At 38.9% G+C, this 27,931-nt stretch overlaps 1 protein-coding gene across 2 annotated transcripts in view; it reads right to left on the bottom strand.

Moving 5' to 3' along the window:
- The window catches only part of ARHGAP6 (Rho GTPase activating protein 6), a 368,137-nt gene that overhangs the window by 140,632 nt on the left and 199,574 nt on the right, over positions 1–27,931 (bottom strand). For both annotated transcript variants that reach the window (XM_077482552.1, XM_077482553.1), the window contains exon 2: positions 4,811–4,970. In XM_077482552.1, coding sequence (XP_077338678.1) covers positions 4,811–4,970 — 160 coding nt within the window. The remainder of the gene's footprint in view (positions 1–4,810; positions 4,971–27,931) is intronic.

Here is a 27,931-nt window from a genome sequence, read left to right as displayed (position 1 = left end):
CGCAAACCAAAAAATATACGCTTATTGACATTTTTTTTACTAAAGACATGTGGCTGAATAAATTTTGCCCTCAATGTATGACTAAAATTTTGTTTATTCGATTTTTCTTATAACAAAAAGCAGTTTAGGGTTCCAAAAAAACGCATTGTTAGCGGGATCAGCCCAAATACCTGCTAGCACCTGCGTTTTGCCCCTCTGCCCAGCCCACCCAAGTGCAGTATCGATCGATCACTGTCACTTACAAAACACTAAACACATAACTGCAGCGATCGCAGAGTCAGGCCTGATCCCTGCCATCGCTAACAGGTTTTTTGGTAGCATTTTATATTCAAATCCGGAAGGCAGTGCTTGGTTTTCGGGGTCCCGTACGTGGCTAGGCTCCCAAAAAGTCCCCCACATGTGGTATCCCCGTACTCGGGAGAAGCAGCAGAATTTATTTTGGGGTGTAATTTGACTTCTGCCCATAGCATGTGTGAGCAATATATCATTTAGTGACAACTTTGTGCAAAAAGAAAAAAAGTTTGTAATATTCCTGCAACTTTTGGCAAAATATAAAATATTCCATGGACTCAACATGCCTCTCAGTAAATAGCTTGGGGTGTCTACTTTCCAAAATGGGGTCATTTGGGGGGGTTTTGTGCTATTTTGGCATTTTATGGCCTTCGAAACTGTGATAGGTAGTGAGGAGTTAAATCAAAAATTTGCACCCTTAGAAATCCTGAAGGTGGTGATTGGTTTTCGGGGTGCCGTGCGCGACTAGACTCCCAAAAAGTCCCACACATGTGGTATCCCCGTACTCAGGAGAAGCAGCAGAATGTATTTTGGGGTGTCATTTCACATATGCCTATAGCATGTGTGAGCAATATATAATTTAGTGACAACTTGGTGCAAAAAAAAAAAGTTTGTAATATTCCCGCAACTTGTGGCAAAATATAAAATATTCCATGGACTCAACATGCCTCTCAGTAAATAGCTTGGGGTGTCTACTTTCCAAAATGGGGTCATTTTGGGGGGTTTTGTGCTATTTTGGCATTTTATGGCCTTCGAAACTGTGATAGGTAGTGAGGAGTTAAATCAAAAATTTGCACCCTTAGAAATCCTGAAGGTGGTGATTGGTTTTCGGGGTGCCGTGCGCGACTAGACTCCCAAAAAGTCCCACACATGTGGTATCCCCATACTCGGGAGAAGTAGCGGAATATATTTTGGGGTGCAATTCCACATATAACCATGGCATGTGTGAGCAATATATCATTTAGTGACAACTTTTTGTAAAAAAATTTTTATTTTTTTTTGTCATTATTCAATCCCTTAGGACAAAAAAAATAAATATTCAATGGGCTCAACATACCCATCAGCAATTTCCTTGGGGTGTCTACTTTCCAAAATGGGGTCATTTGGGGGGGATTTGTACTGCCCTGCCATTTTAGCACCTCAAGAAATGAGATCGGCAGTCATAAATTAAAAGCTGTGTAAATTCCAGAAAATGTACTCTAGTTTGTAGACGCTATAACTTTTGCGCAAACCAAAAAATATACGCTTATTGACATTTTTTTTACTAAAGACATGTGGCTGAATAAATTTTGCCCTCAATGTATGACTAAAATTTTGTTTATTCGATTTTTCTTATAACAAAAAGCAGTTTAGGGTTCCAAAAAAACGCATTGTTAGCGGGATCAGCCCAAATACCTGCTAGCACCTGCGTTTTGCCCCTCTGCCCAGCCCACCCAAGTGCAGTATCGATCGATCACTGTCACTTACAAAACACTAAACACATAACTGCAGCGATCGCAGAGTCAGGCCTCATCCCTGCCATCGCTAACAGGTTTTTTGGTAGCATTTTATATTCAAATCCGGAAGGCAGTGCTTGATTTTCGGGGTCCCGTACGTGGCTAGGCTCCCAAAAAGTCCCCCACATGTGGTATCCCCGTACTCGGGAGAAGCAGCAGAATTTATTTTGGGGTGTAATTTGACTTCTGCCCATAGCATGTGTGAGCAATATATCATTTAGTGACAACTTTGTGCAAAAAAAAAAAAAGTTTGTAATATTCCCGCAACTTTTGGCAAAATATAAAATATTCCATGGACTCAACATGCCTCTCAGTAAATAGCTTGGGGTGTCTACTTTCCAAAATGGGGTCATTTGGGGGGGTTTTGTGCTATTTTGGCATTTTATGGCCTTCGAAACTGTGATAGGTAGTGAGGAGTTAAATCAAAAATTTGCACCCTTAGAAATCCTGAAGGTGGTGATTGGTTTTCGGGGTGCCGTGCGCGACTAGACTCCCAAAAAGTCCCACACATGTGGTATCCCCGTACTCAGGAGAAGCAGCAGAATGTATTTTGGGGTGTCATTTCACATATGCCTATAGCATGTGTGAGCAATATATAATTTAGTGACAACTTGGTGCAAAAAAAAAAAGTTTGTAATATTCCCGCAACTTGTGGCAAAATATAAAATATTCCATGGACTCAACATGCCTCTCAGTAAATAGCTTGGGGTGTCTACTTTCCAAAATGGGGTCATTTTGGGGGGTTTTGTGCTATTTTGGCATTTTATGGCCTTCGAAACTGTGATAGGTAGTGAGGAGTTAAATCAAAAATTTGCACCCTTAGAAATCCTGAAGGTGGTGATTGGTTTTCGGGGTGCCGTGCGCGACTAGACTCCCAAAAAGTCCCACACATGTGGTATCCTCATACTCGGGAGAAGTAGCGGAATATATTTTGGGGTGCAATTCCACATATAACCATGGCATGTGTGAGCAATATATCATTTAGTGACAACTTTTTGTAAAAAATTTTTTTTTTTTTTTTTGTCATTATTCAATCCCTTAGGACAAAAAAAATAAATATTCAATGGGCTCAACATACCCATCAGCAATTTCCTTGGGGTGTCTACTTTCCAAAATGGGGTCATTTGGGGGGGATTTGTACTGCCCTGCCATTTTAGCACCTCAAGAAATGAGATCGGCAGTCATAAATTAAAAGCTGTGTAAATTCCAGAAAATGTACTCTAGTTTGTAGACGCTATAACTTTTGCGCAAACCAAAAAATATACGCTTATTGACATTTTTTTTACTAAAGACATGTGGCTGAATAAATTTTGCCCTCAATGTATGATTAAAATTTTGTTTATTCGATTTTTCTTATAACAAAAAGAAGAAAATATCTTTTTTTTTTTAAATTTTCGCTCTTTTTCCATTTATATCGCAAAAAAAAAAAAATCGCAGAAGCAATCAAATACCATCAAAAGAAAGCTCTATTTGTGGGAAGAAAAGGACGCAAATTCCGTTTGGGTGCAATATTGCATGACCGCGCAATTACCAGTTAAAGCAGCGCAGTGCGAAATTGCAAAAAGACCTCTGGTCCTTAAGGTGTTTATTGGTCCGGAGCTGAAGTGGTTAAGTTCACAACCGTCATCGGCTGCGTCCTCTGCAGAGCTTCCACCGCTGGAGACCAGATCAACTTCGAAAAAGGTATGTATACTGATTTCTTCTTTATAGGGCTAGATAGGTTAATGTGAGATCACGGATGTCTGTAGATGTAGCAATTTTATTGTTAGGGTGGATTTATCCTTTAATTACCCATGGAAGGTCTACAGACTTTCCTGGAGTGTTATGCCGACAATGGGAGTCTGGATCCACCCCCTTTGCTCTCCTCTGTTTGACTGATGTCGGTTCTGAGCTCATTGCTTGCTGCAGAGACTTCACACAACACAAGAGTTTGGCTAAAGGTTAGAACCATTGTCAGGATTGTATTGCTATGTATTCTTGTTAGCAAGGCTTATTCTCTCAAATTGTTCTGATCGTCAATATCATGGAAAATTAAAGTGAGGGTAAATCTAAAAATCTGAGTTGTAATCAGAACAGAAATAGAGAAATCTTTCAATTAGTGATGCTTGTTCCAACAACTCTCTAAAGCCTCGTACACACGATCGGATTCTCAGCAGGGAATTGTGTGATGACAGACTATTTGCCTAAAATCCGACCATTAGTACGCTCCATCAGACAATTGATATCCAACTTTCCACCAACAAATGTTGGATGGCAAGCTAGTAAATTTTCAGTGGACAACGATCTGTTATCAGATTTTCCTATCGCATGTACACAAGTCTGTCACACAAAAGTCCAAAGTACAAACACGCATGCTCGGAATCAGTGATCGCCAAACTGTACATTAGCTGAAGGGGCCCAAAGGGTGGCACTCAAGAGCTAAAATTCCATGTAGTACGTCACTGCGTGTTTGTTGGCCGACAATTGTGTACCGTTTGTATGCAAGACAAGTTCCTGGCACACGCCCTTCAGACAAAAGTCTGACACTTTATTGGCCAACAATCTGATCGTGTGTATGAGGCTTAAGAAGGGATTCCTCTCACATTGAAAACATGAGTCGACAAGACAGTAAGTGAAGGAAAATCTCCCTAATGAGACAAAGATGAGATGACAAAAAAAATTTACATTGATTTTAACACTCCCTTACGCCATCCAAAATGAAAAAAAGCTTTTGATATGTGTTAATAATGTTTTTTACTGAAGCATAACTAACTTTTTTTTTATGCCTTTTTGGAGTTGAGCTTTATTATAATAGAGAATACACTAGTAATACATAGACTGTAAGCACAAAAAAAAGCACACACTTCATAAACTAGCTACTCCTTACTTTGGTTTTCGTTCTTCTTTAAACATTCCACCTGAGAGTTTGGAGAACAACCAAACCACTGAAATTCTGAACTAATAAAGATTTTGGTGATAACAGAACACAGTCTGTAAGAAAAAGCACTCAGCTACCATGAAAAATCATCAAAGTATGCCCTTACCTTTGGGAATAGTGATCTGACAGCTTAAGTCAAAATCTTGCTGCAGACGATAAAATGCAACTTCCTGCAGCCGTGCACGCTCCAGTTCAGAAAGACTCTGTATGGGAACTGATTTCAGACGGACGGTGCGCCCAGACATGCTGTTCCATGTAAAATCACCCTAAAGAAAAATAAAGAAAACAAGTCAGCTGAGATTTTGTATAGTGCATTGTGTTAAAATGCTAATTGTTTCAAAAAACATTTATTACTTTCTTCCAATGTTCCAACAAAAGTCTACTAAAGGCACAGCACTGAACCATATTGTCAAAAAGATCCAGATAAGTTCTAATCAGTTGTGACCCAATAATCCCATCTCAAGCTTTAAATAACACAAATTAGACAAAAGAATATTGTAAGAATGCCAGAGATGTGACTTTTGATTTGTCCTCATTACTCACGTTTGCTAACACAGAGTTCTATTGCTGGTAATGTCGAGACAGTAGCAGATACTAGGAACCTACTGGGGCTAATCATCATTGTAAAACAAGAACTAATATTTACATTTTATACACATTATACTTGGTGAAAATATAAAGTACTACATTTACCAAAAATAAATATCTAAGCCCTTGTATACACGGTCGGAGATTCCGACGGAATGTGTCCGATTGGACCGTTTTGTCAGATAATCCGACTGTGTGTGGTCTCCATCGGACTGTTTCCATCGGAGTATCCAACGGACCAAGTTTTCCAACTTGTCAGTAAAATTTTCCAACAACATGATCCGATCGGACTTTGTCCGATCATGTGTAGAGAATTCCGATCGGACAAAGTGCCACGCATGCTCAGATCAAATTCCTACACCAAAGCTATTGGCTACTAGCCTGAACGTAGTCCCGTCGTAACGAAATAACGTCACGACATTCTGAATGATTGGATTTTCCGACAACTTTGTCCGACCGTGTGTGTGCAACAGTTTCGGACAAAGTCTGTCGGAAAAAATCAGACGGATTTGGTTGTTGGAATGTCCGACCGTGTGTACAAGGGCTTAGGGATCTAAAAATGTAAGGTTGGCCCATGGGTGCCTGAAAAAAAATTGACAAACTCCCTGGTTGGAAATACAATTTACTTAACCTATAGGGTAATATCCTCTATATAATTCACCTCATATTCTTTGCATTATGTTAATTCCTGATACTCAAAATAACACGTAAGCTAATGATGAAATACGTAATAGCATAATTGAAGAATAGATTTATCTGTAGAGTACAGTACAATCAGTGCAGATCTTTATTTCTGATGTTTCTGTTCAATGTTCACGTATTGTTTAATATATATGCTCTGTCTGACTATATTCTTTTCTGAAGTGGGATGTTGGTAGGTTGTAGCATTGTTCGATCATTAATGAACACCTGATGTGTGCCTTTTCTTTGTTCAAATGTATGTTGTCTATTGTTTTGTTATTATTATTATTATTATACAGGATTTATATAGCACCAACAGTTTACGCAGCACTTTACAACATTAGGGTAAACATTACAACACAATACAATTCAAGACAGGGGGAATCAGAGGGCCCTGCTCGTTAGAGCTTACAATCTAGGAATGTTCATTCACAAACAATAAAAATGTCCTTTAAAAAATGTTAAGGTTCCCATCCATGTACAGTTTAGAAGAAGGAAAGAAGATGTTAACCACATTATTAATATTATACAGGATTTATATAGCAGAAGGAATCAGAGGGACCTGCTTGTTAAAGCTTACAACCAAAAATAGAAGGTCAAGTGATACAAAAGGTAGTAATTGTGGGGGATGAGCTGATGGAGAAAGTGGAAATACATTTGTTAGGTGGAGGTGGGATAGGCTTCTCTAAAGAGAAGGGTATGCAGGGATTGTCTAAATGTGGACAGAGTGGGAGATAGCCGGACAAATTGGGATAGGGAGTTCCATAGGATGAGAGAGGCTTAGGAAAAATCCTGGAGGCGAGCATGGAAGAAGGTGACAGGGGAGCTAGAGAGCAGGAGATTTTAGGAGGAATGAGGAGAATAATTTGTTGGTATTTCGAGACTAGGTTAGTTATGTAGTTGGGGGCTGAGTTGGGAGAGTGGCAGCGAATTAAGGGATTGGCAGAGAGGGATAGCAGACACTGAAGGTTGACAAGTCTGGAGGCAGCATTCATGATGGACTGACAGGACTGCTTTTACCTGCTTGAGATACTGCAGAGGGTCGTGGCCTTACTGAGAGCGAGCAGTTGTCTCCCTCCCAGGCTTTTTTTGAAACACATACTGATCTACTGCTAGTGTAGAGCTGAAAAGTGTAGTCTTGAGGGGCCATACATGTACATCTGTACATTTTGTCCTCCCGAGGGATAGGTGCCTCATGATTGGCCTACTGCTGTCACATGGGGCCAGGGAACAAGTGTGATCTCCAACATATTGATTCTGTTCAGAAGGTCTTTTACAGCCCCACAACTCAAGCTCCATTACTTGGAAATCTATTGGCAGGGAAATCTGTGCTGGTGTCCCTGAATCTTGCAATAATACAGCCCTTATTACTAAAATGAATGCTACCAATACTACTTATGTCAATATAATGAAGAAGAAAAATACTCTTAAAAAAAAATGTTATTTTCAAGTTTCAAGCTGAAACATTTCCATTTTCCTTACACCATACCATTAATAAAGTGAAAGTAAACTCTCTCAATCAACATTGATAATGTTTAATCCTTGCTGTTAGCATTATTAAATGTATAGGAAGGTATTTTCTATTTACTTATTGTACATATTTTTTTTAATATAGCTCTCTAGTTGCTTCCCTGGTTTCTGGCCTAGGCCAAAATGATATTATACATCCCATTAATCTTCATGGACAATTTTTATTTCATCTGAAGGAGAGCTTTTTCAGGTAAGCGCACCCTGCTGCCTGCATGTCTGAGTTAAGGGCAGATGGATTCCAGAAAGTAAATGCTACATCAATCTGCCCTTATTCAAGATGGCCACGGATAGAAAATGCTAGGGGGGGGGGTGTTTTTGAAAGTGATTTTTCAACAAAATAAAGCATGGAGACTTTGAAGGATGGGTGAGTTTGCTCTATATAGTAAAATTTTATTAAATAGCATTTTCAATTAGTGATGCTAGGATACAGTTTAGTTCTGCTTTAACACCCTAATATATATATGTTTGTAGTGTTTTTAAAGTCTTAGATTGCTTCAGACACACGCTTTCTGGTAACTCTGGACTTGGCAGTACCCACAACTTATTCCATCTGCAAATGAAATTAGGTACCATGACTCTTCCCAAAAGAGGTCATGAAATTCTATACACAAATTACATTAATTCTCGCTTTAATTTTTAAAAGCAATATAAACAACACTGTAAATAGCAAAGGTGGAGAGAAAACTTCAGTTACATGTCAGGTGATGTATAACTACTGGTCTCAGCATGCCCTACTTAACAAAGACTAGCTTGGCATGTTATGATTTAAAGTACTACAGCTATTTCTAGTGAAAATTTACAATAAAAGAAAAATGAAAACAATAAATATGCTATATTTGTAGGAGTATACAAAAACACAGTTTTTTAGACCGTTATTTAAATTGCCATTGCAAATCTGTGTTTTGTTGTCCAACACAGTGCAAGCTAAAGTGAATTATAAGTTATCTGATATAAAACGTGGCTGGCGTTCAAGCTGTGGCCATAGCAAATTACTTGGATTTTTCAATATATCTATTGAACTAAAAATGCATTTATTTTTCTTAACATCATACGCATAGACAAAGTTTGTTTAAAAAATACATATGAAATGTTAATGTAAGCAGTCAAACAAGACATTTGTTTAAGTGTTTAGACGAAGTATGATGGCTTGCCAGAAATAGTACAAAGACGACAGCCACAATACATGAAAAATGATTACGCACCAGCGTAACAGATCCAACAATACAGAGGCCCCTATGCACATACAAAGTGACTACAGTGAGGAGTACGCTTCCTGCAGTTAATGGAAGAATAATATTCTTGAACTGTGCTCATGTTTTTTATGTTATTTGACGTTAAAAAAATCTATAAGTCTTATAGTGTCCACAGTAAAATATCAGGAAATATATCTGACCCAACTACGCACCGTATATGTCAGGGATATGCAATTAGCGGACCTCCAGCTGTTGTAGAACTACAATTCCCATGAGGCATAGCAAGACTCTGATAGTCACAAGCATGACCCCCAAGGCAGAGGCATGATGGGACTTGTAGTTTTGCAACAGCTGGAGGTCCGCTAATTGATCGTGGGCTAGAAACCCTCTGCTACACCATCCACCACAGCACTGATCCATAAGTGGTCAGAGGTACCCATGTTGCAAGGCCTTGCAATTCTCTGTGGTTCAAGATCATGGCTCTAACAGTCTAGCTGAACATCTGGGGCCCATATAACATGGGAGGCCAGATCACCTGACGTGTGTTCCATAAAGGGGTCTGCTCTTCATCTCCAAGAGGACAACCTCTCCCCTTGACCACCACCACTCCAGTCTCAACCAGGTAAACACTGTGTACCTTGTATTTATGACCCTGTCCACCATTACCCATGTCATTTATCAGAAGTTGCACCCATTCAACAGCCTATGGCCCAACTGTGTACTGGCCCAGCTTACATTCTTTCACTCGGCTAATCAGGAATCCACTTTGAATAACACCAAAAAGCCACCAAAGGCTCACCTTCTTTGGGAATAAACAGTACAATTTTCAAACTGGCATGGTAGGAAATACACTTTTGATTTCAATCCAGGAAATCCATTATTAGTACACTGGACATCTGGTGTCTCAAGGGAAGCCTATGTAGGGGAACCGAACAAGATTCCAATTGACTTTCCGAAACATCTTTCCTCTCCAAAGTACAACATTTTTTACCCTCCTAGGCCTCACCTACAATATATATTTGTTGGTCTGTAAGAAGGGCAGATGCAACAAGTCACATCCTGTAAATGAGTGGCTTATAGCTAGGAAATAAGTTTACCGCCTCCTACACCCTTTTTAAGGGATTAACAAACATCAGCTATCACATGACTCAATTCAATGAAAAGGTTGAACAGAACTAACTTACTTAGAGCCTTCTTTTATCTAAAAATCTTTGAGATTTTACCCATCTATGGTCACCTTTACCCTGCTCTCACCAAACTATTGCAGGTCCCTGTCAGGTCACCTGAGACCAGGTGACAGATGCACTCCGTAGGAGTCGGAAGTGCACCACTAAGTAGTGGACCTTAGGACTGACTGCTGCGGATTGTACTCAGGGAGATTCAGGACACAGATCTACAGGATCACTAACACAGATCCCAATGGGAGCTGGAGCATAGATTCCCCAGGGCGCAGAGTCTAAGAGCCAGCAAGTGTTCGCCAGAGCCTCCTGTGATGAGGATGGACTTTGCTGCAGTCTGGCTCCAGGTCACGGCCCCTAGGGTCTCACAGCTCACGCTCACAGTAGACTACAGGAGAAGGAAGCAGCAGGCTGGAACGACAAGGATAGTAAGGGGATAAGGCAGCGGTCAGGGCAACTAGAAGATAGGAAGAACAATGAACACGCCAAAGGTTCAGGGTCACAGGCAGACAGGGATGGTCGGGGACATGCCAAAAGGTCAAGGTCACAAGCAGACAGGAATCGTTGAGAACACGCCAATGTCGGTAACAAAGACAAACGTAGAGCACACGGCAAGCAGGGAACAGGAAGCCAAACACACAATGGATACACAATGGTTGATCAGCACCCCTGGCTTGCAGTGCACAAGTTAATATAGGGTTCCCTGATAGGGCCTGGGGTGTAGCCATGCTTAGAGGAGAGGCTATAAAAACCACCAGGTGGAAGTGGCTGGCCTCTTAGTCTGTACACATGAGGAGAGGTGAGCAAACAGAGGAAGATTACTGCATAACCATGATAGTCCCTCCTTGTTGGTCTACGTTCACACAGAATATCCCCCCTTCAATCTATAATGAATGCTGCTACCAGACTCATCCACCTTACCAACATTTCATTGTACACCACCTCTCTGCTAATTCCTGGCTTCCATTTGCCCAACAAATAACATTAAGAAAAAATAATAACAGCAACATGCAAAGGCATCCACACTGTATTTGCCCAGAGACAGTACGTATGTAATTTGCATGATTACCAGGTGAAAATAAAAGCCAATTGGGCCCATCATAACTTTCAATGTAGCTTCCAGGGGAGGAGTGAAGATGAATAATATACAGTGCAACTAGACTGGCAGCTTTGTGTCTGGTGGTGCTGATATCACATCCAAGATGGTGGCACCTAACGGGAGTCTAAAATCTTTTACTGGTAATAAACATGCACAAATATATAATAAAATAACAGATAATCGTATGGGAAGATTTTTGACAAAATTAATGGTCTGGTGACAGGATCTCTTTAAACCCATATAATATACTGTATTTTTCAATGAAAAATAAGCATCCAAGAGATGCTGGGCCTTTCATATAAGTTCATACAAAGTAGTGAGGGCAAAAACATTTGAAAAGCTCACTTGTTCAAACTAGACTGCTCATATTAGGCAAGGTTAGTGTCCAGTGGATATCCCAGTAGAAAACAAAAAACAAAAAAACATGCACAAATGGATGGAGTACCAGACCATAGGATAAAAGAGTCCAAATTAATTTTTTCATTTGTAACAAAAACAGCCAGCGCGTTTCGGGGTCAGAAAAAAACCTCTTCTTTAGGGATTTTGTTGAACCTTGAATGGACAAAAAAGAGCGTTCCTGTGTGGATCTGTCCAGGGAAGTTAATTGCTAGATTAGGAGAGTTAATAAAAACCTGCCCCTTTCCATAAAATGCACAGATATGAACTACACCCATAGGAAACCATGTTAAATAGACTATAGTGTGTTTCTGCAAAACTGAAAACGCACTGAAAAATGAATAGGTGTGAATCAGGCCTTAAAGACACTTTATACCTATAAGGCAACTTACTTTGCTGTGTAAACTGTGCTGGATACTGACAGTATTCCCTCTTGAATATGACTGCTTTATCCAGAACTGAGAGAATTGCTTTCTTTAAAGATTTAAGTGTTTTTTCAGAGGATCTCAAATCTAAAGCCTCCTGGCGTGCCTTGGCTTTACCTGAATGGCTTTGCATTATTAAAGCACCACACAAGATTCAAAGTGCAGGTATAAGCCCTTGTACACACGGTCGGACATTTCGACAGCAAAATCCGTCTGATTTTTTCTGATGGATTTTGTCCGAAACTGGTGTTGCATACACACGGTAGGACAAAGTTGTCAGAAAATCCGATCGTTCAGAATGTGATGACGTTCATTACGACGGGACTACGTTCAGGCTAGTAGCCAATAGCTTTGGTCTCGTAATTTGATCTGAGCATGTGTGGTACTTTGTCCAATCAGAATTCTCTACAAACAATCGGACAAGGTCTGATCGGATCATGTTGTCGGAAAATTTTATATCCAGCTCTCAAACTTTGTTGGTCGGACATTGTGACGGAAACAGTCCGATGGAGCCCACACACGGTCGGATTATCCGACAACGTGGTCTGATCGGACATTTTACGTCGGAATTTCCTACCGTGTGTACAAGGGCTATGAGAATGAAGATAATATGTTTTCCTAGTCATCTCTACTCCTTTCCCACTTTAGAACTAACATTTCAGTTGTTCTCCAAAAGATGACAGGTATAAATAAAGAACCAAGGGGTCAATTCACTAACATTTACTGCATGTGATAATGCTGTCACATTACTCACTTGCAAAAATTATCGCATGTGCTAAATAAAGTGCAATTTATTAAAAAATAATAATAATAATTACAATTTTGCATTAAACAGTAGAAAAAAAATTGTTGGTAAACATCGCCAAAAATCATGCTTTAAGCTATTAAATCTGTTAAGCTGTTAATACCCCAAATTGAACTATTAGCAAAAGTTTTTTTTCTCTAGGGAGGGAGGGTTGTAACCCCTGGTTTATTTGTTTGCCACCTGTGCCCCATTGGGGAGATTTACCTTTACTTGCTGTCCTATAGCCAAAATAGGAAGCGAGAGAAATCTCTGCAAATTAAGGGAATCCCTTAGGGGACCTCCAGGCCATCTGAACTAGTGTCCCCATTGAAAGATTATAATTTAATTCTTGAGTTATATACTATAAGAAATATTAAGCCCCTATTTTTGGGCTATATGCGTAGATTTTTCAATGCAAGGAGGAGATAGAGGGTAGGAGGGATAGAATTATAGTCCCTTCCTTCTTTTTTCCCCCCTCCCCCTTTTTTTTTTCTTTTTTCCATAAGATGGCGAACTTTAGGGGCAAAGACTGGGACACGCGAATGGCAGGTTATTTGACAAATTTTGATCAGACTGCCTTTTAGACAGAAAGGTATGGGGCGCAACAAGAGACAAAGACACCATGAAGACCCATGAGGGCTTTCACACTACAGCGGTGCGCTGGCAGGACGTCAGAAAAAAAGTCCTGCCAGCAGCTTCTTTGGAGTGGTGAAGGAGCGGTGCGTTTACCGCTCCTCCACCGCTGCTCCCCATTGAAATCAATGGGGCAGCGCTGTAATGCCGCCGGCAAAACGCCGCTATTGCGGGGTTTTAACCCTTTTGCGGCCGCTAGCGGGGGTAAAAGTGCACCGCTAGCGGCCGAAATGCGCCGCAAATACGCCAAAAATAGCGGCGTTTTACCGCCGACGCAAAGGCGGTGTGGTGTGAAAGGGGTCTTAAAGATATATGTTAGTTAGACGCTCTAATAGAGAAAGTAAAACAAATGTATTTGTAAAAAATTGATAAATCCTGTTGCGCACAACCTCACTAGAAGGACTAGGTATAAACTATAGAAAGCAGCTCACATATAAAAGTGTTCTCTACACTCACAAAGCAAATATGAAGGGGGGGTGTTTTATGTGGCGCTAACTAACATATCACTAAATGTGTAATATCAAAACAATACAGATAATATAGGTATATAAATAAGAAAATATAAAGAATTATATATAATACATTCATATAGTGCATAAAAAGTATTAAAACTAGTGCAACCCAGTAAAGTGCATTAAATATCAATACCAATAATAAAGTGCATCAAACATAACAATATAACAAAGTAGAATCAATCAATAAGTCCATGCATAAGTGCAAAAAGTGCAAATCGCATAAGAGGTATTTTTTAAAAAAAAACTATTTTAACAAATTCCGATAAGTTGAAAAATCCAGTGCAAAGTGCAAACAAAATATATATAAAAATGTAAACAGTCCACTCAAAAACATGTGCAATCAGTTCCTCAGATGATGATATCCATGCAAAGTGAATAGTGAGTGAGATATACACCGTTCCTTAAACCTTCAGTGCTTTAGGTGCACCCCTTGTTTCCCCAAGCCTCTCACCTCTAATACAGGTCCCTAAGGACCGGATCACGCTTGAGGGGTGGTGGGGAAACAATCTTCCACCTCTTATACAAACAACCTCTGGACCATCAGTTGTCACCTCCAATATCCGCACTCCGGTGTCATATATAAGAGAGTAAGTGGGGCCTCCAATGAGTAGTACAGTTAATACGCTTTATTGATAAAAATATCCACATATGTGGATGCACTTTACTGGGTTGCACTAGTTTTAATACTTTTTATGCACTATATGAATGTATTATATATAATTCTTTATATTTTCTTATTTATATACCTATATTATCTGTATTGTTTTGATATTACACATTGAGTGATATGTTAGTTAGCGCCACATAAAACACCCCCCTTCAGAACAAATGTATTCAAATAATAAAACAAAATAATTTATGCTTACATTTAAGTTAATTTAAAAGCAACAATATCATATTATATTACCTGGCTATGACAACTTTATTTCTTCAGATTGCATTGGTTTACCTTTCCTGTTAACAAATGATGTTTTTATGACAGATTTCCGACTGCTAACTAATTAGCAGCAGTACTCATAGTCAAATCGTGTTTATCCATAATCCATTTAAATTACACTCACCTAAATGAACAGCACAACCTTTCATCAAAGCCTATTAGCTCTGGCTAATCTTAGCTTCCAAATTATCTGTGAAATGGTCACATTTATTGCAATGCAACTTTGTTGTGTGGAGCAATATGTGAAGACAAGCAATATTCCAAAGCTTATCTTTTCTTTTTTTTATTACTAATAGTCTCTTTTGCCAATTGGAAGCAGATGAAAACCGGATCCACGTTACTGAATCTGTTCTAGCATTGCAATTTGTGTAGCATACCATAACACTGACATCATAAGCAAGCAAGATTGAAAGCAGGCCCAAGTTTCTATTTCCAACACTTTACACAAGGTAAAAAAAAAAAAAAAAGAACTGAATGTTTTGTGTAAACTATGTATTTCAGGTGTAATGTACATGTAATGTATTTCGTTTTATGCATTGCACATGAGTAATTCCATTAAAGTGATTGTAAAGTCTCATTATACGTACCTGCTCTGTGTAGTCCTTTTGCACAGAGCAGCCCGGATCCTCCTCTTCTCGGGTTCCTCTTCTGCTCTCCTTGTCTCTACTCCTGATGAGTGCCCCCACAGTAAGCAGCTTGCTATGGGGGCACCCGAGCCAAGCTGCAGCTGAGTGTGTCTATTCAGAAACAGAGCTGCGGTTCGGCCCTGCCCCCCTCTTTCTCCTCATTGGCTGACTGAATTTGATTGACAGCATCGGGAGCCAATGGAGTTGCTGCTGTTTCACGGCCAATCAGGAGGGAGAGTCACGAATAGCCGAGGCCCTTGTGGACATGGCTGGATAGAGATGGGGCTCAGGAAAGTATTAGGGTGGCTGAGGTTGGCTGCTGTACAAAGAAGGTTATTTTTATTTTAATGCACTCTACAAAAACTTAATAAACATTATCTAAATAGTAAGGGCCATTTCACATTGATGCTTTTTTATCTTGCTAAAAACGCAAGAAAAACGCAATAAAAATATTTCCCTTTAAATCCTATGGGACTCTTTACATCACTGCAGGTGCGGTGTGTTTTGCATCTTTGATGAAAGACCAAAGGCCACTGAAATGATTGGAAATTGTGTCAAAAACACTTAAAAAAACTCTGTGGTTGCATAGTAGGTGTGTTTATTGAGTCACATGTCCATGTTTCACAGGTGCATGCCAATCATAAAACTGCTGGAAACGCATATGCATTTTTAACACTTTTTTTTCAATGTAGTATGAAAGCTACCTTAACTGCTTAAGGACCGCTCCACGTACATATATTGCGGCAGGGTGACCCTTAAGCGCAAAATCATGTACCTCTAAGTCAGGGGTTTACAAATTTGCTTGGAATCTAGGAGCCAGCTAAAAAAGTTAGGAGCCAGGTCCGTGACGGCGATCTGGACCTGTCCCTGGCCTGACATGGAGACGAGTGAGGGGAAGATAGCCCCCAGCCCCCCACCTGTCTCCAAGTCATTGCCCATAGCTCTTAGAGGGACATTTTTAAATTGCATTTTAGTGTAAATATGAGATGTGAGGTCTCTCTGACCCCAGATCTCATATATAAAAGAGGACCTGTCATGCTTTTTTCTATTACAAGGGATTTTTACATTCCTTGTAATAGGAATAAAAGTGACACACATTTTTTTTTTTTTAAAGAACAGTGAAAAAAATAAAAATAAAAGTTAAAATAAGAAAAAAAAATTGTTTTAAATGCGCCCTGTCTTGCCAAGCTTGCGTGCAGAAGCGAACGCATATAGGAAAGCGGTGTTCAAACCACACATGTGAGGTAAGAGCAATAATTCTAGCCCCAGACCTCCTCTGTAACTCAAAACGTGCAACCTGAAGAATTTTTTAAACGTCGCCTATGGAGATTTTAAAGGGTAAAAGTTTGTCGCCATTCCATGAGCGGGCGCAATTTTGAAGCGTGACATGTTGGGTATCGATTTACTCGGCGTAACATTATCTTTCACAATATAAAAAAAAAAAAATTGGGCTAACTTTACTGTTGTCTTTTTTTTTTTTATTAAATAAAAAATGTTTCCCCAAAAAAAGTGCGCTTGTAAGTCCGCTGTGCAAATATGGTGTGACAGACAGTATTGCAACGACCACCATTTTACTCTCTAGGGTGTTAGAATAAATAATAAAAAAAAAAAATATATATATATATATATATATATATAATATAATATAATATAATATAATATATATATATATATATATATATATATATATATATATATATATATATATATGTATTTTTTATTTTTTTTTGTTTTGTTTAGGGGTTCTAAGTAAAGGGATGGAGAAAGACTGGCCCATTAGCATTGTTGGTTGTAATTCCAACGGCCACCACAAGAGGGCGCCAGATTCCAGAAGGAACCATAGGATCACAGAAGGCCTCAAAGCCGGGGGCTCAATTACCGGCCGCCTGCGGCGCGGCCCGACGCGATCGCGCGGGGGGGGTCCACGGAGACGGGATACCCCCAGCTATGCTGCCCCAGGCGCAAGGACGCTGATTCTAGTCGCCAATGCGACCTGGCGACCGGGTTTTGTCGAGCACTGCTCTAAGTGATTTCTTTCTTCGGCTCTGGGGCATGTGCACGCCCACCGGAACCCCACTCCCTCTGTGATTGCACACAGCGGGAGCCAATCAGGTGACCTGATGTCTGCCGGAAACACAGTGATCGTTCTAAGAGAGACAGAAGAGCGTTCTGCCTATGTAAATTGCTCTGCTTGTAAGGATTTGTAAGGGCTTGTTTTTAAACTGTTATGCTTGTAAGGAAGATGGAGATCTTGTGTTTCTGCTAAGCAGGAACACAGATCTCTTTCTTTCTACAGTTAAACCATCCCCCACACAGTAAGAACAGACTCATAGGGAACACATCTAACCCTTTGATCAACCCTGTTGTTAACCCTTTCCCTGCCAGTGTCATAAGTACAGTGAAAGTGCATTTTATTAGCACTAATCACTGTATTAATGTCACTGGTCCCCAAAAAGTGTCATTTAGTGTCAGATTTGTCCGCTGCAATGCTGCAGTCCTGCTAAAAATTGCAGATCACCAGCTGAAGTGGTTAATGTATTAGAATAAATACATAGACCAAAATCCCAGTGGTTGAAGAGTAAGAAAAATGTTTAAGTCAATACTCTATCTACATTCCAACATTGAGCTCTTTTACAGGTAAAGTTAAAAGAAACACATTTACTTAACAACTATATACCTTCTCCAAAAAGTGTGTTCAATGTATATTTCTGATAGCCAAGTCTAAAAAAAAAACTAAACATGCAAGCATTTTACAATGTGCCAGCTTTTTGTTAAAAAGTGTTGCATTAAAATAAGTATCTAAATACACAATTGAAATACATAACACCCCCAATCTGCAACCACGTATCAGTAAAGCTATCCCTCTGCTCTCTCCTCCGGTAAGCATGTTCCCAATACATGTACTAAGCCTTCATCTTCTGGTTAAGTTAAGCTGCCTAGGGTATAGCAAAGGATTGTATAATGACAGATTCAATTCCTTACGTTATTTACAGCAAAAATGCATGTAATAAAAATAAAAATAAATCAATAATATACTGTGCATGCCAAAAACAGTGGGTAATACAAGTATTTAATTATTTCAAATAATTATTTTGTTTTGTGGGAACTATAGTGGTAACACAGACCTCAAAAAAGCTTCAGCCACATCCTACATGGCTGCTGCAGTATACTAGGTTCCTTCCTCCAATTTAGCAATACCTGCTGTTTTTTACTATTATAGAATATAACTATGCAGAGAATTATTATATCTTTACTGTTGTGCTTCACTATGCATCTGAAAACTGGGTTAGGTACCCAGGATGAATGCTGTATATAGCTGCAGTTTATTTATTTTTTATTATAATAATAATTATTTTATAATTAATTATAATGTGGTATAATAGTAATATATTCATGTCATGTCATGTATCCATGTCATAAATAGAAAATACACTACTTCACTAGGCACACGTGAATCCTCATGGGAAATTGTGTTTAGTAAGTTTACCAAAACATGTAATTTCCCGTGAGGATCAAAACGATTACAGACCAATTTTAGTTTGCTCTTGATAAGATTACAGCTATCTATCTGTGGAAATAAGTATCTGAGAGAACTTATCTGAAAGTGTAACTAAAATAAATATTTTTTTAAGTTGTGGATAGAGTGGAGAGGGATTAGAACACTTGTCACATTTTTATTGGTGTCTGTTCCCCCCTACCCCCAGTAAGGAGATTTGCCCTCTTTATTAGTTATGTTTACCGATACCCTCAAGAGTGAAAAGTGAAAGGACATCCCAATTTTTAGGTTGTCATCAAAAAAGGAATAGAGGGGAAATCTAACAACCAAGAATTCCCAAACTTTGGAGGTATTTCCTCCCACTTCCTGTTTTGGCTGTGGGGCAGGAGTTGAAGAAAAATCTCCCAATTGGACACAGATGAAAAAAAGTTTGCTTACTCTACGCAAAGTGAACAAAAAATGTTGCCCTTTGTTCTACTTTATGATTAAAAGCTTTCATAGTACATGCTCATCAAAACTGAACACAGGGGTTCGGACATCTGTGTTGGAGTGTATTGTTATGCTTTGAATTACTGTGTTGTGCATTTTTGTAGCGCAGCGTGCTGTATTTATTTTAATTTCTTGCAATAGAAAAAGAAATCTGAAAATTGCACTGTAATGATGACTGGGAATGAGCCCAAACAACTAAGTTTGAAATGTAGTAGTAAGCTTTCTTAGTTAGCATAATCTGATTTAACCTAAATACATAAACATAAATTAAAATAAAAGTAAAACATAAGAAACTGAAAAAGTCAAATGTATTTCATGAATTAAAGCAATAGAAATTATTTCTCCAAAGGTGTGAAACATGCCAATATATATTTATTTATTGTGTCTACTACAGGGCAATATGTTATGCCGTGTACACATGACCGGACTTTCCATCGGAATGAACTCTGACGGACTTTTCAACTGACTTTCCGATGGAGTTCCACTGAAACGTGCCTACACACGATCGCACCAAAGTCTGATCGTTTACCACGATGACGTACAATGGGACTAGAAGAAGGAAATTCAATAGCCAGTAGCCAATAGCTGCCCTTGCGTCGTTGTTGGTCCATCGGACCTGCATACAGACGAGCGGTTTTCTTGATAGGAACTGGTTCCGGTGGAAAGATTTCAAACATGTTCTATTTCTAAAGTCTGTCAGATTTTTCTACAGAAAAGGTCAGATGAAGCCCACACACGATCGAATTGTCAGACGCATTCGTTCCGTCTGAACTTTGCTGTCGAAAAGTTCGGTTGTGTGTACAAGAATGGTCCCTAACTGGGTTTTAGGAAACTCATTGTGGTTAATTTACCGAAACTGGAGAGTGCAAAATCTGATGCTGTGCATAGAAACCAATCAGTTTCTAAAGCCAGCCATACGTGGGTCAAATTCCGAAATTCTTTTAAAAATCTGAAATTTTGTGCATTTTTGATCCAATGGTGCCACCATTGATTTAGAAATTTGACCAATCAAGCCTTCAATTTAACCTCATGTTGCTACAGAAAAGAATTTTTGTTGTTGGAAATATTCTTTTCTCTCCGGGTCACAGTCCAGCACATTTCTTTGTCAATTATATTTCTCAGACAATTCACCCAGCTTTGGTTAGAAATGAGTTTTTTTTCCCCAAAAATTTCCAACATGCCCAATCACTCAAATTCGATGGCCACAAAAAAATTGGTTGTTGCTGCTGCCCCCTAATGGTGTAAAATTTGAAAGAAATTTTTTAGTTAGATTTTTATAAGAAAATTATTTTGGAATTCGACTCATGTATGACCTGCTTAACTACAACTCGTTCAATTAAGTTTTGACAAAAAAACCTGGAAGCTGATTGTTTTTTATGCAGAGCTGCACCCGTTTCAGTAAATCAACCCCTCTGGTTGTCCCTTGCCATCTTTGTGTGTGTTCTCCTGATCCTCATGTAAATGCCAGCTGATGTTGAACAATCTTTTGTAAAATGTGTCCAGCAGGCATTTAGAAGTAAAAAAAAAAACTGATTATAAATAGAGGCATAGGTTGACATTTTTAATAGGTATTGTGTAATATATTCTTATCGACATAGACTAGACAAAAGATCAACAAGAAGTACCAATTTACTTTTTGTTGCTTAGGAAAATGTGCACTTGAACAGTGTGATTTCAACCTCATCCAGCACCAAAATTCCCAATGACAAGGCCATGACCTTCTCTTAACACACACAGAGTAACTCCCATCTAGGTGTGTTTGTTCACCATTAGCTGCTTACTTTACGTCCTGGCTGTCTGCCCAAAGAATGTTATGTAAATAGTTCAGGAATATTTGGTTTATGACGTTTTCTAAATGAAGGGTTTCTTTTTAATCAAGAGGTCCAGGACACATGCACAGGATGTCAAAAGGAAGGGAGAAGCTAACAGAGAAACATTTACTTCTCTTCGGAAATACCATGAGACCTGAATTTACTAACTCACTAAAATATTGCATTACATTAACTTTACATTTTCTCCACAAATTAGGACAAGCTAGTGTATTCAATCATTTTTTACAAGGTGTGAAATGCTACCTGTCAAGGGCAGCAACCAACAACAATCCATGTTGTACTGGTGTGGCTTCCGTAAACTGGATTCAGAGTGGTCCAACTTTAATTTTTTTACAAAATACTTTGTTTCTTTCATTGCTAATTAAAAATGGCTAAGCATGAAAATTGCCCTCAAATATCAGGTGCCTTGCACAAGAACTATCAGCCTAATTAATTACCAAAATCGGTAATTGAAGTAACCCATGGAAACCAACTGTTGATTTGCGGCTTAATGCACTTTAACAATTAGCACATAAAGCAGAGCTCCACCCAAAAGGGGGAGCTCCGCTTGTCTGCCTCCCCCCCTCCGCTGCCACATTTGGCATTTTTTGGTTTTGACAGGTACCCGCTCCCACAGCAAACTAAACCAGAAGGTCGCCCCCCTCCTTCCCCTGCAGTCGGCCCATTCACCAAGCCCAGGACACTTTGGGCATGCACAGTAGAACAGTAGGAAGCCGCAAGATGGCAGCGTCAACACCCAATAGCCGATTTAAATATCATCTCGGGTGAGGACAGGTAAGTGCCCTAATATTAAAATTTAGCAGCTACAGTATCTGTAGCTGCTGACTTTTAATTTTCTTTCATAGATATCATTGAAAGTGTTTTGATTATATCTGTTCAGCAAGGGCAAAAAATAATGGCTGTTCATCCAGTCAGAAATCTTGTGAGCTGATAAGTTCCTGAGTCTCTCTATCTCTGGACTGTTATCAGTTAGTACTGTTCTAAAATATCTCAGTGTGCTACAAAACACATCTTCTGCTATGGAGAAGGGAGGGAGGTGTTATGTAGCCCTGACAAAGTGGTATATAGTCCTAACACACCCCCTTTTTTAGGATGGCAAGGTTGCTCAATACGGTTGTCCTCATTGGACAGGAAGTGTGTTAATGGCAATAATACCAGGTGAAAAAAAAAGGATAAAGAGTGTGGAGAAAAAGGAAAAGGAAAGCAGGCATCACACCTAAGGAGTGGTAAGCTGCACTATAATCAATTTATGTTCTTGGATTTAGATACACATATTCATTTTACTGTAGCAGTGCCCCTATACCAAGCAATCAAAATTTATGAAGTCATACCAGTACAAAATGGATACTGAAAGCTATTTGAAAACGTATTATATTTACCAATTAGCACTTAGAAATAAGAATTCTTTATTAAAAAATTACATGTGTTGCCCATGGCATACAATTACCATCTTTTTTTTTTTTCCTTTTCTCACAATGCACTGGGATTATTAGTTAGAAGATGATTAGATGTCCTTTTCAGATACAAATAAAAGAGATAAACAAGAAACCACCATTTCAGGACCAACATTTGTAGAAAGAGTGTGCTTATTTTATCATTACTGTTTTCCCTGATTATGCTTTAAATTACAAATATAACATATTAATTAATAACACTGGTTTGTGTACGCTATTATTAATAATGTATCATTTATTTATTTTTTTACAAGTATTGTAAACATATTAAAAGTATAGATCTAATATACCTATTGCTACTCGTGCTGATTGTCCATTTAGCAAAAAATACACTTTCTGTGCATATTAATATTTTTTGCTCCGTCACGTGGTCAACGTCACCTCACGTGGTGAAATTGTCCCTCTTCTGGAACCAAGTCCCTTTGTAACTTATTATTTCTTGGTTGTTTCCCTTTTTGGTCTGATGTTTCTATAAAACATGTAAGATTTAAAGTGGGAATCTAGGAAAAAATATTTTTTTTAAAGTTAGATTAAGCCAGCTTAGTTACCTGTATTTACATGTAACATCCCAAGGGCTGCTTAGATTTCTATTTGTTGTCCATGCTACATACAGTGTGTCCTTTGATCTTCCAGTGGTGCTGCAGCAACTTCCCATTCCTTACAGTGAACACAGAGAGTCACTCACTTGGCACCTTCTCCATTCAGAAAATGCTTTGTATACTTTTCAAAGAATAGAAGGAATTACGTGAATGGTTGATAGATTTTGACTTTATCCTCCCCTCATTTCCACCTTGTCCAATCAAAGAACGCCTTGGTTTCTACTGAAAAGAATACTACATTTTCCGAAATTGCTGCAGCACTGCCTGGACGATCAAAGAACATACTGTATGTGGATTGACTACAAATAAAAAAAAAACACATCCCCTCCATTCCTCTAGACATATTATTGATTACAGGTAACTACACTAGCCCAATCTAAGTTTTAAAAATAGACTTTTCCTGAAGTTCCACTTTAACTACCAAACATGTTATATTACACTAAACACTTTATCTAACCACTACATTATTACATTTGTCATTTTGAAAAGTCAGTTTCAAAGAAAAGGTGGTAAAAAACACACTTATGGGTTTAGCCAGTATTTTTTAATATTAATTGTTCTTTGTTCATGTAGCTGAGGGCATGGCAGGGGTGTGTTTCCTTAGTAGATGAAACTAAAAAGTTTCAAAACTTAGTAGATGAAACTAAAAAGTGTTGATCTTCCATGCTTATAACATTGCATGCTTTTCAGTTCTCTATGTGAGCTCACAAATAAGAGAACCCATTGTGATGCCTGATGCCCTGCATATTACAGTGGCGATGATCCCAAATGCTGGATATACAACCTACAGTATATAGCTGTTCTCTTACCTAGTAATGGACAACACATGCCTGTTTAGCACCCCCTGAGACATGGACTTGAAAAACAATGATGAAGACTAATGCTGTTTTCCAACTACTACTATATAATTTACTTCAAATGGTGGGAGATTTATGAGCACTGCTATAGCTGCTATACTGCTGTGGCAGCAGGTGCCATTAACAGAACGGTTGTGAGATGTGTGTGGTCTTTAATGTCCTAGGGCTATGAGATCATCACACACTACGTCTAAAGTGAAACTGTGAATAAAGGATGATCATATTTGTACTTTCCATAGCATCAATAGTAAATTCCTTAGTCAAGGAAGTCAGCCCCTGGCGTTTCTGTGGCTTGAAGTTCTTTGATGATTATTTCATTGGTATTGTAAACCCATAAGTTCAACATAAGTGCAATGTACACCAAGCAGTAAAACTATTCCGAAGCTTTAAAAATGTTTCTTGAAATGAAACACTCTCTTCGGCTGGTGTGCCAAGATCCATCAATCCCATGCTGACTCTTACCTAAAGCTTCCAGCTAGAATTTTATAGCTGCAACTTGACAGATTATAATATGTTTTCATATACAAATTACAGGTCATACATCTGCCTACATTTCTTTCAAAATGGTTTTGAACACACTATAACTATATTAAAGAGCATGCTGTTAGCTAACGAAAACCTTTCATAAAATATTTTTAACTGGGTCATTGATGGCCTCTTTCATACCAGATGGCATACAAAGTTTACAATATTTTGCTGAACGACACCCAAAACAGTCATGGAAATGGTGATAACTATAAAGCAAATGGCCTGTTCATCTTGTGTGGAGCAGCTGAATAAGTCCCTTCACAGGATGTGTTATAACAAATCTAAAACATGACTATACACATCTGCTTTAACCTCCCTGGCGGTACGATTATTTCAGATTTTAGGTGCTGAAAGCGGTACAATTATTTTGCATGAAAATTTGGCGTTTTATATTGTAGTCCTGTAATTCTTAGGAATAACTCACTTAAATCTGTCCAAACCAGAGTCTAGTAGACATCCCGGGTATGATAACATTTGAAAAATGAAATCATAAATTATAATATAATAAATAACTATAAATAATTATACCAAATAATAATATAAATGATTCAATAATGTAATCAAATCAAAAACACTGAAATTTGCTCAGTTGCAGAATTGTCACTGTCATTACTTTTCAGTATTTGATGACGGATCTCCCCACAAATCGATATCACTCAATTCTGCGAGTGATTCTAATTTATTATCGCTGTTTTCTAGCTGGTCTAAAATAATTTTTGATGTAAAGGGACAGTTTTGGTTGCTATGGACAATCTCCAGTTTCCAGGCATAAAGAACAGTTTTTATAATATAAAACTGCATGCAGGACACTGGGCAGACCACTAGGGACAAAGGGGATGTGAAATTACTACATTCAGCAATGTAATCTGTAAGATTACATTATACTGTATGTATACTGTGTGTTTCACTTTTTGAATTTGGCGCCGTTCTTTTTCCCCGTGCGTCGCAACGCTTACAGGGAACGGAGATCAGCTCCGTGATAGAGTAAAGTCTCCCTGCATTCAGCGATGCGGTTCTGAGTCTGGCTCGGGGTTACCGCTTTTGGTACAAAATCTCCACCCCGAACGAAACTCGGGAATACCGCCAGGGGGGTTAATGATTGATTGAGCACATGTATTAAAATGTACAACAAATCAACTACAAGGGTGCATGCACAAGTGCAAGGCAAAAAGGACCCCAAAATCCAGGTTTATTTTAGAACATAAAATCAGGAATCTAACCAGTGAAGGTCGCTATTTGTGACGGTGTACAATGCATGACCAAAATACCGTATTTTCCGGCGTATAAGACGACCTTTTACACTTAAAAAAACTGAGCAAAAAGGAGGGGTCGTCTTATACGCTGGGTCAGCTGCTGGGATGCCTTCTAGATGTCCGGTAATACTGTATGTAGCTTCGGCTACATACAGTATATACCACTGAACCAATCCCAGTGAGCGATGTATTCAAATGAATACAGAGCCTGCTCGGATTGGAGCAGCAATCTCTGCCAATCCGAGCAGGCTACACACAGTAGCCTGCTCCGATTGGCTTTGAGAGTGAGGCGCGGGCTGATGATGTAACAGCCTCCGCCAATCCCAGCAGGCTTTGTATTCATTAATAGAATACATTGCTCGCCGTGATTGGCTCCAGCACCAGAAGGAAGAAAGAAATGGCTCCAGCAAGAACGAAGAAGAAGAGGGATATGAAGCGTCGGAAGCCTCGGAATCGGGGGTCGTCTTAAACGGTGAGTACGGGCAAAACATTTTAACTGTGCAGGTTTTTAGGGGGTCGTCTTATATGCCGGGTCGTCTTATACGCCGGCAAATACGGTATGTCAATGTTTAAAAGATATCTCAAAATATTTAGTAATTGTATACATCTAAATGGTGCATTCCGAAGTAAACTTTAATTTCAGAAGCCTTTGAACCACAAGTGCATTACTGTGAAGAAAGTGATATTATGTTATCTTTTTTGTTGTTATAATGCCATTGCATTATTGCTTCTGCATATTGTTAAGTTCCATGTACACTGAGCATAAAAAAACTCCAGTTCCCTTGGTAGAAAAAAAACGCTCAAACAGAGCATTTCTAGTACAAAATTTAGGCAAGTTTTGGAGTTTTGTGTTTTTTCTGCCAGAGAGCTCCAATCAGGAATGCAAACTAAAAGGTTTTTTTCCTTCTTTTTAACATTGAGCTCAAAATATGCCTGTAATCGTCCTAATGTGCATGAACACATATGCCTCGTACACACGATCTGACTTTCCACCAACAAAACCATGGAATTTTGTCAGAAGGATGTTGGCTCAAACTTGTCTTGCATACACACAGTCAGGCCGCGTACACACGGGCGGACTGTTCGTCCAACTTTGTCCGCTGAACAGTGTTTGGGCGGACAGTCCGCTCGTGTGTGGGGTTTCAGCGGACAGTTTGACGAACAAGGTTTTACGGAATTTCCGAAAAACTGTCCGCTGAAACCTTGTTTCAGCGAACAGTCCGCTCGTGTGTAGGCTTGTTCGTCAAACTAAGTTCCGCGCATGCTCAGAAAGGATTTACACGCCGAAAGTTATAATGCAGTGTATAGGACGTCGTATTTTTCGTCCCGTCGTACGTGCCGTTCACGTCATCGCGCACGGTTTCAGCAAACTGTTCGTTCGTCGTGTGTGGCCATGTCCGTCCATGCTAATTTTGAGCGGACTGTTTGCCGAAACTGTTTGACGGACAAAGTTGGGCGAACAGTCCGCGCGTGTGTACGTGGCCTCACACAAATTTTGGCCAACAATTACGAACGTAGTGACGTACTAGATGTACTACGTGGTTTTTCACTTTAGCGCCACCCTTTGGGCTCCTTCTGCTAATTTCATGTTAGTAGAAGTTTGGTGAGTGTTGATTCGCGCATTTCTTTTTGTTTTTTCATTTCGTGCTTTTCATTTCACTTCTGAACAGCCGTTCGCTAATCAGACGTTGCGTAATCGGAGGAGATAACGTGTTATTTATTATTGACCTTGGAGTTATTGCTTTGACATATTTTTTTTGGGTGAATAATCATTTGATTTGGTATATTTTCTATATTTTTGGATGCATAGAATGTACTTTTTGGTTAAGTTCTATTGGCAGATAACATGTCTATTTTTTTTTATTTTTTATTATTAATGTACAATAAAAAAAATGTGGAGAATTATACTTGGCTATGGGTTTTACTTCAAATGACAGTTTGGGAGTAGGCAGTTACATTTAAAAAAATACAATGTAAAATTGACAAGGGACACCAACATAGTTGATCTTATAAACTACAGCCTAATGGTGTTGTGGTAACTTGCACAAAAAAAAAAAAAGATAATAATATTATTCTTGATATCACTAGAAAAAAAGCCTTTGAAAATCCGTTCGCAACAACTCCATCAGTATCT

The sequence above is a fragment of the Lithobates pipiens genome, unplaced genomic scaffold (genome assembly GCF_037356315.1).
Source record: "Lithobates pipiens isolate NorthernLeopardFrog02 unplaced genomic scaffold, aLitPip1_a1.2 Scaffold_16, whole genome shotgun sequence".
Lineage (NCBI taxonomy): Eukaryota > Metazoa > Chordata > Amphibia > Anura > Ranidae > Lithobates > Lithobates pipiens.
The sequence above is the reverse complement of the archived record's forward strand: the minus strand, read 5'-3'. Positions and strand labels throughout refer to the sequence as shown.